At 61.5% G+C, this 14,956-nt stretch overlaps 2 protein-coding genes across 3 annotated transcripts; both read right to left on the bottom strand.

Annotated features, from left to right (window-relative positions):
* Window positions 1-574: 574 nt before the first annotated feature.
* On the bottom strand, window positions 575-10,682 carry TPRN (taperin). Its single transcript, XM_010372662.2, is given in 5 exon segments — window positions 575-1,134; window positions 1,219-1,325; window positions 1,414-1,531; window positions 1,534-1,656; window positions 8,290-10,682. Coding segments are annotated over 5 exon segments (2,232 nt in total). The 5' UTR covers window positions 10,111-10,682; the 3' UTR covers window positions 575-1,071.
* Window positions 1,543-14,951, bottom strand: TMEM203 (transmembrane protein 203). Of its 2 annotated transcripts, XR_004053980.1 has the most exons (2): window positions 13,396-14,951; window positions 1,543-1,656 (listed from the first exon to the last, which is right to left on the bottom strand). XR_004053980.1 is itself a non-coding variant. In XM_010372664.1 (1 exon), the coding sequence occupies exon 1, from the start codon at window positions 14,697-14,699 to the stop codon at window positions 14,289-14,291; it is 411 nt and encodes a 136-aa protein (XP_010370966.1). In that variant the 5' UTR covers window positions 14,700-14,951; the 3' UTR covers window positions 13,374-14,288. The 2 variants fall into 2 exon arrangements, 1 of the variants encoding a protein (XP_010370966.1); XM_010372664.1 differs by lacking the exon at window positions 1,543-1,656 and having other exon boundaries at window positions 13,374-14,951.
* Window positions 14,952-14,956: the final 5 nt, after the last annotated feature.

Below are 14,956 nucleotides of genomic sequence, written 5' to 3'. Positions count from 1 at the left end.
CAGACTCTCCTTCTGTTGGGGTCTGGCCAGACAGCATCTCTCTGCTCTAGTGTTTGGTTCTCCAGGGAGGAAATGGTGCTTGGGTTCAGAGGGTTGTAAACAGCCCCAGGTCTGGCTGCCCGGGCAGGCGCTGCTCCCCACCTGCCTCATCCTGTGGGCATGCCAAGCCCAGCAGGAGACACCATACCCTGTGCTGCCCTCATGCTGCCCTTCTCTTGGTCCCTCCCCAGGCTCTGGGCCCCTCAGAGAAGTCACTTCAGGCCCAACAGCTGCAACACTCACCCTCCCACCTGAAGTCTAGGCCCCTGACAGCAGGCCTGGCATCCTACCTCCTACAGTGCCAGCTCTGGGAGGCTGGGGTGGAGGAGCAACAGGTTAATAGGCCGTAGAAGTTGGGGAGTCAGAGCCTTGGCCACTGGGACATCAAGAAGTGGGGGTACCAGACTGGGGTCACCTCCCACACACCCTGGCACAGACGTGCAAGCTGGGGCCCACTGTACCCCATGTGGCCTCTTACTGCAGAGACCTGCCCCTGCTCCCCTCTCAGCCAAGGACCACGCAGTGGGGATGCCAGCAGCCTTGTCCAGTGCTGTTTATTGAGCCCATCGTCAGAGGCAGGAAAGATGCCACTCATCACAGAGGGCATGGAGGCTGTGGGCAGGGGCTTAGGGTCCTGCAGAGGACAAGTAGCTGGGACAGCCCTTCACCCCAGACACCCCCTGGCCGCTGGGAGGCAGGCTGAGGAGACAGGACAGGGAACTGCCAGGTGTAGAATCTGCACAGTCCCCTGCCGGGTTGCAGATGGCCACCACCCAGCAGGCCCCTGACCTCACCCACAGGCAGTTCCCCACCCCACTCCCCACCTGGGCCCTCCCAAACCAGGGCCAGGGAGTGAGACCCAGACCTGGTCCCGATGTCAGGAGGCACCCTGGCTGCTTCCAGGGCCAGGAGGGGTGGGTGGAATACAGTGAGGCCAGACAAGGCAGAAGCGGGTGCAGTAGTCCCTGGCTACTGCCCAGCTTCCGGGACTCCCACAGCTGGGGCTCAGCCTTGGTCCTGGCAGAGCTGGGCTCAGAAATAAAGGGCTGGCTCGCTGCGGAAGTCCGAGAGGTCATTCTGACTGGCGGGTGTGAGCTGAAAGTGAGAGAACAGAATGTGGACACGTGGGCTCGCCCAGGCATCAGACTCCCCCCAGCGCTCCCCTCCCCTGCAGCTCACCATGGCCTCCGTGGGCGGGGGCTCTGCCTCCCTTGGGGCCTGCTCTAGCGCCTGCTCCTGCCACTTGCTGAAGGCCACAGAGTGCTTCGGGGTGTAGCTGGACAGGCCTGTGAACGGAGTTGCACACGTGGACATGTGGACACAGACCAGGCTCCACCCCTCCCAGGCTGCCTGTCCCCCTAGGTGGGCACTCACCTGAGCTGCCCTCTGGCAGCCGAGAGCTCTCGGGCCTCACGCTGCTCACAAACGTGGCCCGGGGCAGGAAGAGTGCAAAGGGCTTCTCCTCTGAGCCGGAACCCTCTTCCTCCTCTTCTCCTCTTCCTCCTCCTCCTCCTTCTCCTCCCCCTCATGCTCCACCTCTTCCTCCTGTGCTAGGGAGCTCTCGGAAGGGTACTCAAATGTGGTCTGCAGGCTCTTGTCATTGAAGGAGATCTTCATCTGGGAGTGAGAGTCACATGAACGAGGGCTGAGGGCCCACATGGGCACAGCAATGCCAGGGGCTCAGGTCCAGCCCTCAGGATGAGGCTGACCCAAGTGGGGTGCCGGATGCACCATCAACCCTTCAGGGGCTCCAGGAGGTGGGCGAAGACCTCTCCAGCTGGACCCTGCAGGCATCCATCCCCTCCACCCTGGGGGCCAACTTCCCCTCCCCATCCCAGCCAGGGAGCAAACTCTGATCAGGACCAGAAGCCCAAAGCCTCTGGGTCCCCGGAAGCCTCTAAACCAGCTCCGGGGGCTACCATCTCAGGACCCTCCTGCTCTGCTGTCTGGGCAGAGCACCAGCTGGGGGGACACTGGGGTGGGCACACATCCCCTCCCACCGAGCAGCTCTAGAGCAGGAACAGGGCAGAAGAGAGGCTGTCCCCTCAGGGGTCTTACACTCTAGGCTCCAGGCAGCTCCTGCTGGTGTCTGGGGCCTCTCTCTAAAGCCAAGTTCATGTCCTGGCTTACTGGATGCCTGGACAATCTGGCAGAGCACGGACTCCCCCCCCCCCCCGCCCAGTGCTGACACGGGCCTCTGTGAGGCGTCAAGGCTGGGCGGTAGCCCCAGGCACCATCACCCACCTAACATAGTTGAGAGTTGGCCTGAGGCTGTGCGGAGTGAGGAGCCGCCTCCACTGAGCCTGGGTGCCAGCGACCCCAGCAATGACCCCTTTGTCACCCTGCTGTCCCTCTGGCCCTCGTCCTCCATCCCCACTTCGTATACGTAGGCTGCAGAATTTCACATCTGAGCAAATGCTTTCCTTTTCCCAGTGGCCTTGAAGCCCAGGCAGGGCTGCTGGTTCCCAGGGGCAATGGGAGCAGTGGGGACCAATGGTCAGGACTCTCCACCTCCCCTGACTGGGGCTTGCATGGGGCTAAGCTCCCCACAACAGCCGAGCTCCCACCGCTCAGCTGCACTCAGCCCAGCCCCAGTGGTCCCCCATGAAGATGAGCGGCCCCCACCTGCAGCAGATGGGAGCGGCCCTGCCGGAGCTCGAAATATTAAACTCTTCCCGGGCACAGGACACCAGCAGCTCAAGTTCCTCCTCCTCCCCTAGAAGGACCCAGAGGCAGGAGTCGGGCCCCAGGCAGAGAACCACCGCAGCCAGGCACAGTAGGATGAGACAGCCTCTCAGGAAGCAGCTGAGGCCACACAGGGCTGCCAGGACAGGGCCGAGGGCACACGCTCCTGCCATCATGTCCTCTCCCGCAGTGGCCACACGGCCCACAGCCAAGCGTACCCTTGGGTCCCTTCTCACCATGAATATCCCCACCTCCCACAGCTGGGGGGCCACCCTTTGTGCCCAAACCTCCAGCTTCCCTTCTCAGCACAGCTCACACAGAGCCCTGCTGGGCAACTCAGCTGCCTGTATGCATCCCTACCCCAGGCCTTGGCACCCCAGCTGTCTGCACGGATGAGCGGGGGAGGGGGAGACCACCTGGGTCAGACAAAACAAGGAGAAAGTCACCAGCTCCTGTCCCTTAACTGCCCTGCCTGTGGCTAGGCCCACCTGGCCCTCCAATGCTCATCCCACAGGAGGCCAGGCAAGGAGAGGCTGGGACAGACCCTACAAACACCCACCCACTGCCAGCCCACTTGGGGATGGGGTCACCCAGCCCTCCCAGACTCATGCTTTGGGACAGATACCCCAGGTGGAGGTGCTCAAGGCAGGACGGGGCTGGTGGGCCAGAGGTCTCCCACAGCCCCAAAGTCCAGCAGCAAATGGGGCTTCCAGTCGCCCTGGATATGTGGAGCTAACCCAGATGACCCCGAAGCCCTCCAGGCCCAGCCCCCATGGCTGAGAACACAGAAAGGCTGGCTGCCAGGGCTGCAGGATTAGTGCCCTGGCTCATGCACATGACCAGTCCCAGCAGGGGGGCTGCGGGGGCTGGGTGCACATGGGCCCTGAGCCTGGTACAGCCTGGCCAGGCAGTGGGGGGCAGGGGGTGGACAGGCAGCCCCCGTCTGCCCTCAGCTGGGGCCCAGGGCTCTGGTCACGTCCTGCCTCCCCAGGTCTCCTCAGTTGGGCTGGTGCACAGCCCTCCCCTCCCACTGTGGAGACAGGTCAGTGGGTCACAGGACACCCCGTGACTCATGCTGTGGGCAGCCTGAAGACCCCGGGGACGCAGGATGGGCAGAGGGTGTGGCCAGGGGCTGGCAATGCAGCCTATCAGGGACTTTGCCTGGCGCAGCCAACAGAGAGCCCGCAGGTGGGTCCCGGCTCAGCGCAGCCTCCCAGCAGAGCCTCCTGACTTCTCAGGACCCTTTTATTCTTGCTCCACTCACCCTGCCTGTGCACATCTAGCTTTGGTTACCAAAGGGCCTGGCCTCCACCCGGGACAAAGGGCCAAGCAGCCAGCCCCAACCTGCCCAGATGGAGGTGTGAGCTGAGCCCAGCCCTGCCCCTCCCTCCTCTCTGCACACGGCTACTTGCCTCCCATCCCCCACGCAGCCCCAGCCAACGCTCCCATGGGTGGCCGGACCCTAGACCAGGCTGCCCGAGTGCAATGTCCACAGCAGGCTCCCGGGAGGCTGGGTGCTCCCTGAGTCAAGTGTGGCCCCAGCGCCAGGCATAGCCTCCACCCATGAGAAAGCTGAGGGAGGAGGGTCCAGGCAGCTGCTGGGGTCCCTGGCTTCACAAAGACCACCTAGGTGGCACCTATGGGAAAAGCTGGTGGAGAGGCGGGAAGGAAAGGAAAGTTGACAAGAAGTGGCTCAGCCAACAACAGTGAGAGATGCAACAGCCCCTGGCCACCCAGGATCTGCACTGCACAGGGGGAGAAGCAGGGAGGAGCCCAGTCTGGGGCTTGGTGCTGGCCAGGAGGTGATGTTAGCAGGAAGGGCAGATGTCAGGGTGGCACTTGGGTCTAAGGATCAGAGAGCGAGGCCTTGGGAGTGGAGGCGGAAGTCCCACAGCAGGTGAGGGCGGATGGCCCTGGGTGTCCAGGACTGAGCCCTGGGGACACTGACATGCTCCGGCTGGGCAGAGAGCCAGAAGAGAAGGAGAGGAGAAGGGCAGAGGAGAGAGGAAAGGACAGCCAGACAGGTAGGAGCCAGGCCAGGTGGTGCTCCACGAAGAGGAAAGACTGCAGCGCCAAGTCCCACGGGCGGCAGGTGTGAGGATGAGAAGGGATGCCCCACCCTCCAGGAAAGCAGCCTGGGCGCGGCTGCAACAGCACACAGCAGTCTGCCCCAAGCTCAGCCTACAAGACTGTGCACCTGCCACTTCTGCCAATGGACAACTTAAACGGGCCTGTGCCTGCCAGGCAGCTCCCCCCCGGCACATAGGCCAGCAGCCCCCCACTGCCCAGAACAGGGCAGCACTCCTCAGAGGCGGGCAAGGGTATCATACCCTGTGTGGGGACAGCCAGCCCCAGGGCAGGTGCCTCACAGACTCCCACCACCCAGACAACTCCACTGAAGAGCTGCCCTTCATCTGCACCCCAGGAAAAGCAGCAGCACCACCAGCCACTGAGGCACACAGTAAACCGTTGGCCCACAGTCAGGTCCCGCTGGATTCCAGGCCCTGCAATCCCTGCACTCCACCCCCATGCTCTGGGGTCACAGCCAGTGGTCCCAACCAAAGGCTGGGGCCAGCCCTGTGGCTCACGCCTGTAATTCCAGCACTTTGGGAGGGTGAGGAGGGCGGATCACCTGAGGTCAGGAGTTCGAGACCAGCCTGGCCAACATGGTGAAACCTTGTCTGTACTAAAAATACAATAATTAGCTGGGCGTGGTGCCACACACCTGTAATCCCAACTACTCGGGAGGCTGAGGCAGTAGAATCGCTTGAACCCTGGGAGATGGAGGTTGCCCTGAGCCGAGATACCGCCACTGCCTTCCAGCCTGGGTGACAGAGCAAGACTGTCTCAAAAAACAAAAAATAAAAAAAGGCTGGCTAGGGTGGTCAGGCAAGGCCAGGTGCAGGACTCACATGGGGTACCTTGCACCTCCACCTGTGAGTGCTCCTGGCCCAGGGGCCACAGAGTACATGGGACAGCCCTGCCCCACAGCCCACTGTGCTGAGGCCAGCAAGCCATTCTGAAAGGCAGGGCAGCCCCATGCCTCCGTCCCCTCCTGATGGACATTCTGGCTCTTCCCAGGCAGGGCAGCTGGCCTGTACCCAGGCAGGAAGTCACAGCCAGCAGGTCATGCTGCTCTGGCAGGGCCCTGCCTGGGCCACCTGGCCATGCCAGGCATTGTCCATCTGGACCCCCACCCCTTCAGGCTGGCCCAAGCTCCTCCCTCCCGCTGGTCCAGGGCCTGTTTCCCAGGCTCAGCTTCTCTCTCCGACTGCATCTTTCTGCTCCTGTTGGCCCTCCGGCCCCCACCCTGCCCTTCTGACCCTAACCCAGCCACAAGTGACCCCCACAGTTCTGTCCCTCCTTTTTTTTTTTTTTTTTTTTGAGATGGAGTCTCACTCTGTCGCCGGGGCTGGAGTGCAGTGGCCGGATCTCAGCTCACTGCAAGCTCCGCCTCCCGGGTTCACGCCATTCTCCTGCCTCAGCCTCCCGAGTAGCTGGGACTACAGGCGCCCGCCACCTTGCCCGGCTAGTTTTTTGTATGTTTTAGTAGAGACGGGGTTTCACAGTGTTAGCCAGGATGGTCTCGATCTCCTGACCTCGTGTCGTGATTCGCCCGTCTCGGCCTCCCAAAGTGCTGGGATTACAGGCTTGTGCCACCGCGCCCAGCCTTTTTTTTTTTTTAAAGACAGAGTTTTACTCTGTCGCCCAGGCTGGAGTGCAGTGGCGCGATCATGGCTCACTGTAAGCTCCGCCTCCCGGATTCACGCCATTCTCCTGCCTCAGCCTCCCGAGTAGCTGGGATTATAGGTGCCCCCCACCACACCAAGCTAATTTTTTTATATCTTCTTAGTAGAGACAAGGTTTCACCAACTTGGCCAGGCTTGTCTTGAACTCCTGACCTCGTGATCCACCCGCCTCGGCCTCCCAAAGTGCTGGGATTACAGGTGTGAGCCACCGCTTCCGGCACAGTTCTGTCCCTTCTGAGGGCAAGATGGCCAGGCTCTAGGCAGCAGCCTCAAGTCCCAGGAAGAAGCCAGGCTCCCAGGGATGGCCACACAGGTTACGGGGAGGGGTTCTAGAAACAGGAACCTGAACTCAGTTCTCGCCCCACAAGCTCCATGACCTCTTCCGACTCCTGAGCTGAGGTGCAGATTCCGCTCTACAAAGGGGGAGGTGTCCCCACTGCCACCTCTGGGGCAAGACCAGGAAGCACCCACCTCATGTAGCCAGGGCCAAGGGTACGGACGCAGGGGAGGGAGAGGCAGACAGGAGCTGGGGGAGAGAGGCTGTGGCTATCAGACCAACCCCACCTCGATGGGCTGGGGTGATGCTCGGGCGAGGGTTGGGGAGACAAACCCATGTGGCTCCAGGAATGGGAGGGGCCCTGTGCCCAGCCCCAAGCCCCCACTGGAAGCACCTCACAAGGGTTAGCACGGATGCCTGGGCCAGCAGACAGAGCAGGCAGGAGCACCAACGCCCTGGTTCCAGGAGGGGAGGATGGACAGGGAGAGGCACAATGCCAAAGCCAATCCCAGGCAGGAAGCAAACAGAGGGAGGCAGCAGCCTGTCTGCTGAGGGAGCCTGCAAGGTCCCATCCCCAGCCTGGGAAAACTGAGGCTGGAGGACAGCCCGCCTCAGGGGTGAGCCTAGCCAGCACTGGCTCTGGGGCAGTGCCTGGACAGGAAGACCCAAGGGAGACGCCCCAGGCCCCCGCTCAGTCCCCAGGGAAGGTACACCTGCTTCATGACAGGTCACCGCAGATGAGGAAGTCACGTGGAACTGCCCTTGGAATTTGCCCCGGGGAACAAATACAGGTGCAGGAATGACCGGGAAGAATCTGAGGATTTTCTTTTTCCTGTGCCCAGAGGGTTCCAGGCCACTGGCCAGGAGGGAGACTCCCCTGCCTGGCTGGCTCAGAGCCTCCAAAGTCCCCTTCTCCCCAGCAAGGTTCCCAGGCCCAGAACAGGCATATGCTAGACACTCACGCGGCATTCCTGCCCAGCTCCCAGCCAGTGTGCTTGCTGGGGAGTTGACAGCCCCCTCCAACTGGCTGGTGGGCTGCAGCCCAGGGCTGACCATGATGCAGGGATCCAGCCAACCCTGATCACCGGCCTCTTCCCACTCACATCCTGGCGCCCCGCGCCCATGCAGCGGGGCCTCCAGGAGACCATGTGAGGCCACCCCCTCAAAGCCAAGCCCAGGGAGGAGCCCACAAGCCCAGGTCTGCTTCTTCCAACTGGACTGACAAAGGGACAGGCCCGCCCAGCTAATTCCATATGAGCCATAAGAACTGGCAAGAGGCACAGCACTGTCTGCCCCGGTGCTCTCCAGAAGCCACGCAAGGCACACAGCAGGTCAGCTGTCCCCATGGCCCAAGTCAGGGGGCTCCACTGGGGCCCTGGACCCGGCACGGCTCACCCAGCCCCAGCTTGCCTCGAGTCCATATAGAAACCATCCTTCGCCCAGGCCAAGCGTCCTGGGATCAGGGCAGGTGCTGCCCACACAGTTCTGTGAGCTGTCACTCTCTCCCTCCTGGCCAGTGGCCCTGCCCCCACCACTGACCTTCTTTCTTGAGGAGCCAGCCTTGGTGAGGCAGGACTTCTGCAGGGCCAGGTAGCCGCCAATCACTTCGATCTCGTGCACAGTGGGGTAGCGCTTCTTCAGCGTGGGCCCCAGGAGGCAACCAGCCTTCTCCTCCTCGGCCTCCTGTGGCCGGGGCTCCCCATTGGCCTGACTGAAGTTCTGGCCCTGCAGGGCCCCTGGCTTCCTCTTGGGCACCACTGTGAAGGTGTTGCTGCCCCGGGGCTGAAGCTCTGCCACGCACCCGGGCCTGGCAGGACGCAGGGAGCAGGGTAGTTTGGCTTCTTGGGGGGCCTCCTCCTCCCAGTCTACCTCATCGATGAAGGTGACAGGCAGTCCCGGCTTCCCGTATTCCCGGCTATTCTTGTCCAAGCCAGGAACCCCGAGGCCCTCAGCAGGCTCAGCTTCTTCTGCAGTAGCCGGCAGGAAGGGGGGTGGTGAGGACGGCCTCTGCCACCTGATGGCCCGGTCAGCGAGGGCGGTGGCTGTCCTGGGACAGGCTCCCTCCTCGACTGCCCACTGTGCCTCGACCTCCACGGGGCTCTTCCCTTGGGCAGGCACACCATCCCCTCCAGGCACCGGCTGGGTTCCGAGCTCCTGGCTCGGGGAGGCCGGGCCCACGTCTCCCTTTGGCAGCTCCACGGACTGCGCCCCCTCAGGAGGAGGGGCCCCGGAGGCCTTGCTCTTGGGGATGAACATGAAGGAATTTCGAGAGTTTGCGCGGAGGCTGGCCAGCGCCCGGGCCTGGAGATCCCCCGAGGGGATGGTCTCCATATCTGGCTTGGAGGCCGGCCGAATCTCGAAGGAGTCGTTGGCGCTGGTGGCTGCGGAGACGCACTGGCGCTGGCTAGGAGTGGCACTAGCAGGGGGCGAGGCTGGAGTGGCACTCGGGGTCCCGGGGCTGGGGGGCGGGTGGAGGGAGGGATCCCCCGACTCCACCTTTGGCTTCCACTGTCCCGACCCAGGCGGGGAGCCCGCGAGGCGGTTGGCAGGGCCGGCCCGGGGCTCCGGGGCCGAGGGCCCGTTGGAGAGCAGGTGGGCGTCCGCACCGCGATGCAGACCCCGGGGGTGAACGGTGAAGGAGTTGCTGCCGGTCTTCTGGAGGAAGTCGCTGCGGCGGGCCCCGGGGCTCGCCCCTCCACCGCGGGGCCTGGGCGCGACGGGTGGGCTGGGGGCCGCGGGCGGGAGCCGGGGCTGCGCGGGCGGCGGCGGGGGCGGGGGGCGGGAGCGCTCGGGGCTCCCGCGGCGGCGCGGCGCAGCGGGCGGGTCGAACCTCTCCAGCAGGCGGCTGACGCGGCCGGGCGGCGCCCCGTACACCAGCACCTCGGCGGCACGGATCTGCGCGGCCCCTGGGGCGGGCGGGGAGGGCGGCGCGGGCGGGAAGCCGGGCACCGTCTCGATGATAAGGACGCTGTCGGCGCGGAGGGCGCGCACGCCGGGCACGCGGCGGTACCGCTCCAGCAGCCGCGCCCCCGCCGCGCCCCCGCCCCGCCGCCGCTCGGCCTCCAGCCGCATGAACGGGTTCTCGCGCAGCGGGCCCAGGCTCTCGGCCAGCACCCGCTGCTCCGGCTCCGCCGCCCCGGGCCCCGCGCCCCCGCCCAGCGCGGCCAGTTTGGCCCGCTTCCGCTCCAGGATCTCGCGCTTCCAGGCGGGCACCGCAGTGCGCGGCCCCGAGCCCGGCCGCCCCAGGGCGGCCATGCTTCGAACGCGGCCGCGGACGGCTGGACTGAGGGCCGGAGTGGCCGCCGCCGTCGCGGCAGACCTGGGCGCCGCGGCCACGCCCCCTCCCGGGCCACCGACCATTGGGGGGAAGCCCGCTATCCCCGCCCCGCGCGGGAGGCCCACCTATGGCAGGCGAGGAGGGCGGGCCCCTCAGGTGACCCTACCGATTGGACAACACTGGCCTCAACCCCGCCTCTCAAGGGACTTCATTGGACAACGCCTATCACCGGAGCCGGCCTCCATTGGGAAGGCCCCTCGGACACACCCAAGCGCCTCGCGCCGCTCACTGGCGGACCCCACTTCCGCCCCTGCGCTCTCGCCTCCCGGCGTCCCTGGGGGGAGCCGGGTGGGCGGCCCCTGGGCCCCGCGCCCCGAGTGACCTTGGCTGAGCTTGGGACTTCCTCACGCTGCCAGCACCGAGGCCGCCTGTTCCATCCGCTGAGAGCGCGGTGCAGGAAAGGGGCTGCTCCAGGACCGAAGGCACCCGCGCCCGTGGACGGTGCACAGGCCACACTCTGGCCCGGACCATGCTTTCACCAGGGGTCCTCCGACCTCCGGCAGGTGCCTGCGGGGCTTCGAAATGCCAATTCTGGAGCCCTGAGCAGCCCCAACGAACCAGTTTCTCAGAAATCGCTAGTTTTTATAGGCTGCCCAGGTGGGAGCCTCTTACCCCAACCTTTCCATCCGTGGTCCCCAGAAAGCATCTGCAGGAGCAGGCACAAGGGAAGCAGCCTCTCCCGCCACACGCAAGCAGGCACACGCATGCAGGGCCCTGCATGCTTGGACAGTTCTCCAATGCATTAAGAGCCAAAAAAAAAAAAAAAAAAAAGCCAGGGTAACGGTGGGCCCCATAGGGCTGAACCCTGTGTCTGATCACTCCGCCGCCACGTTAAGGCTACTCCTCTCCCGTCGGTTGAACTTTCCCCCATTCAGGCTCCAGATGCCATGACCCTGAGGGCACAGCCTCCAGGCTGACAAGTCCCTTCTGTCCCAGGGAGGACTTCGGAGTGCTTCCACAGTCTTTCAAGCCTGCAGATAACAGGGAGCTCGCTTGGAGCCATGGGGAGAAGGGGAATTGGAGTGCGGACATCGCCGTCTTTCCATCACCTGCCCTGCAGTCAGCAGCCTGCTCAGGAGACACTGCTGTTTCCCACACCACTTGCCTTTCAGGGACAAGGCTCCAGGGTCACCTGGGTCTCTGCAAAGACGCAGAACAGGTTTTTCTTTTTTTAACTTGGGGATGCCCTTCTCAGCTTTTGTGCCCCATGACAGTCTGCAGCAGCCGCTAGCTTAATGCTGCCTTATTCTCCTGCCACTCTATTAAGCTGGAGAAAATAATTTTTTTTTTTTTTTTTGAGATGGAGTCTTGCTCTTGTCACCCAGGCTGGAGTGCAGTGGCAGGATCTCGGCTCACTGCAACCTCTGCCTCCCGGATTCAAGTGATTCTCCTGCCTTAGCCTCCCAAGTAGCTGGGGTTACAGGTGCCTGCCACGACGCCCAGCTAATTTTTGTATTTTTAGTAGAGCCAGGGTTCCAGCATGTTGGCCAGGCTGGTCTCGAACTCCTGGCCTCGTGATCCGCCTGCCTTGGCCTCCCAAAGTGCTGGGACACCGCGCATGAGACACCGTGCCTGGCCAGAATTTCATTTCAGCCTTCCAGAAGCCAAGTGTCTCCTCCCGTAGGGCCCTCCTCAAATCGCCTTTCCAAAGGAAGCATCCGATGTTCATCACTTCTACCCTAATAGGGTTGCCCAATTCTGAACTACCAAAATAAAACAGGGGAACACACAAAACACGAAATCTAGAAATAAATAACATTATGAGGAAACTCAGTCCCACTGTTCAGCTTGAATCTGGCTTTGACAAAAGTTATGCCGATCCCAGGCTCGACACATTGTCGTAGCTGTGCAACAAACCAGATAAGCTGCCTCCAACACAAACCCCTCCACGGTTTACACAACTAAGCATACACACCAGGCAGAGGCGGACACCGCAATACGCTAGCCAGGCTGATGCATGAGAGCAGAGGTCAGCACACCTGTTCTGTAACGAGCCAGATAGGACATTTTTTTTTTTTTTTTTTTTTTTTTTGAGATGGAGTCTCGCTCTGTTGCCTGGGCTGGAGTGCAGTGGTGCTAGCTATCTCGGCTGACCGCAACCTCTGCCTCCCAGGTTCAAGCAATTCTCCTGCCTCAGTCTCCAGAGTAGCTGGGATTGCAGGCATGCGCCACCATGCCCAGCTAATTTTGTATTTTTAGTAGAGACGGGGTTTCACCATGTTGGTCAGGCTGGTCTCAAACTCCTGACCTCGTGATCCGCCTGCCTCAGCCACCCAAAGTGCTGGGATTACAACCGTGAGCCACCGCGTCTGGCCCCAGATAGGAAATATTTTAGCCCACTGATTTCTGCCAGGGACAATTTTGTCCCCCAGGGCCCTTGGCAATGTCTAGATAAACATCTGGTTGTCACAAGTGAAGGTTGCTACTGGCATCTACCCAGGAGAGAGAGAAACACTGCGAAACAGCCTGGATCCTCACTAGAGAATCTTCTGGCCCTGAAGGCCAAGAGTGCCAATTAAGAGACCTTGGACTCTGAGGGTCATATGCACTCTCTGTCACACGTTCTGCTTTTGCTTTTTTTGCGAGGGGACAGAGTCTCGCTCTGTCACCCAGGCTGGAGTGCAGTGGAGCAATCTCAGCTCACTGCAATCTCCGCCTCCCGGGTTCACGCCATTCTCCTGCCTCAGCCTCCCAAGTAGCTGGGACTACAGGTGCCCGCCACCATGCCCGGCTAATTTTTGTATTTTTAGTAGAGACGGGGTTTCACCGTGTTAGCCAGGATGGTCTCGATCTCCTGACCTCGTGATCCGCCCTCCTCAGCCTCCCAAAGTGCTGGGATTACAGGCATGAGCCACCGCACCCAGCCTGCTTTTAATTATTTAGGGGTGTAAGAACCATCCTCAGCTCAAGGGTCACACAAAAACAGGCCTTAGGACATTGTTTGCTGATCTCCGCTCCACAGAGTGCCAACAAGGCCCACACAAGACCACACACTGGCAAGAAGTCATGGGCTCTGGGGTCACAAACTATTCAACGGGTCTTCAACATGAGCCTAGACTGTTGTTTTCACACGGGGTGGGGCGGGTGCCTGAGTTACCCACCTCCCAGAGCAGGAAGGAGGGATTCTCCAGAACAAGTGATTCCCACCACCACCATCCACTAAGCTCTAGCCACAGGTTTCAATCCATCTGAAACTGCAGCTCTGTAACCAGTTACACCATGCAGCAGAGAGTATCTCAATATTCATCACATTTAACCTTTGAGGGGTACAGGCAACCACTATTCATTTCAGGAAAACATTCTCTTACTTTATTTGCATCTCAGCAAAGGTTCTCATTTGGCACCTGACTGGCATCAAACCAAAGTTCGTAGGCCAACAAAGCTGGGCCACTCACAAGCTTCCCATTTGTAGGTCTCAGTGCCTATGAGTATCCGACACCTGTTCCTCTCTTCAGTCTCTCAGGGAGGCTTAAATCTGTCTCAGGTGTGCTAAGAGTGCCAGCCACAAGGTGGTGAAAAGGTCCACGGTACTGCAGTCTTTGCTGGGATAGGAAACCAAGCAGTGCCTGGACAGCAGAGTTCTTTTCGTGGGCAACAGATAACCAGACAGGACCCTAATCGTGCTCTTATTCAACATTCTTCTCTCTCTGCCTAGACTGGAATAAAAAGCCTGTCTCTCTCGTGGCACAGGGGAGATACAAGCTGGTTTACATTTGATCTAACAAAGGCATCTACCGAAATCTGGTCTGGATAGACGACACCGGGAGCTCTCAGGTCAGCGCTGCTGGTTGGAGGACATTCCTGAGTCCAGCTTTGCAGCCTTTGTGCAACAGTACTTTCCCAGGATCCACAGGAAATACTCAGAGTCCACCTGGACATTTTACTTATATTCAGCTTCCAAGTGTCAGAGGGGTTCAGGACTGTCTGGCCTGGGGGCCTCCTCAGGACCTCAATTCAGGATTATCTACTCAAAGCATTAAATAAAAAGAAATACAGTTTCAGGATGAAGGCTGCTCTTTTAAGCCCTGCTGAAGAAACAATTTCAGGCAGGATTGAAATAGGGAAACCGGGCACTCAGCTCGGCGCAAGCAGGAGTTGCCTTAGACTAGAGAGCCTCTCCTCCGGTGCGGCGCAAGTAGGGCCTCGGCTTCAGGGCAGCATTCTAGCCGTCCAACGCTCCCTCTCCGGCACCTCGGTGAGGCTAGTTGACCCGACAGGCGCGGATCATGAGTAGCTGCAGGAGAATGAAGACCGGGGACGTAATGAGGCCGAACCAGAGCTCCCGAGTCTGCTCCGCCAGCTTCTGGCACAATAGCATCTCGAAGACGAACTTGAGACTCAGAACCGTGAGGACCCAGAAAAGGCGGAGCACCGCCAGCCGCTTCTCTCCATCCTGGAAGAGGCGCACGGACACGATGGTGGTGAAGTAGGTGCTGAGCCCGTCAGCGGCGAAGAAAGGCACGAACACGTTCCACCAGGAGAGGCCCGGGACCAGGCCATCCACACGCAGTGCCAGCAGCACAGAGAACACCAGCAGGGCCAGCAGGTGCACGAAGATCTCGAAGGTGGCGAAGCCTAGCCACTGCACCAGCTCCCGGAGCGAAAAGAGCATCGCGCCCGTTGAGCGCGGGCCGGGGCCCGGCCGAGCGTGCCACCCGCGGGGCTGCGTCTCCTCTCCCCGTGGCCCTCGCCCGCGCCTGCCGCCGCTGCTGCGAGCGAGAGGCAGCGAGCGGCCCCGCCAGCCCCAGCCTTCGGCCCTGGTTCGCCGGCAATCCCCTGGCCCCGACCCGGGACTCAACCCTGGCCGCCCGTAAACACCCGCCTCGATAGGACGCCATGCCCCACTGGGCGCGTCCCTAGTGCGTCACT

Source organism: Rhinopithecus roxellana, chromosome 16, assembly GCF_007565055.1.
Source record: "Rhinopithecus roxellana isolate Shanxi Qingling chromosome 16, ASM756505v1, whole genome shotgun sequence".
NCBI classification, from domain to species: Eukaryota; Metazoa; Chordata; class Mammalia; order Primates; family Cercopithecidae; genus Rhinopithecus; species Rhinopithecus roxellana.
This window is presented reverse-complemented; position numbering and strand designations above follow the sequence as displayed.

Coding starts and splice junctions, on each gene's coding strand:
- TMEM203 (XM_010372664.1), bottom strand. CDS start 14,699: ATGCTCTTTTCGCTCCGGGAGCTGGTGCAGTGGCTAGGCTTCGCCACC.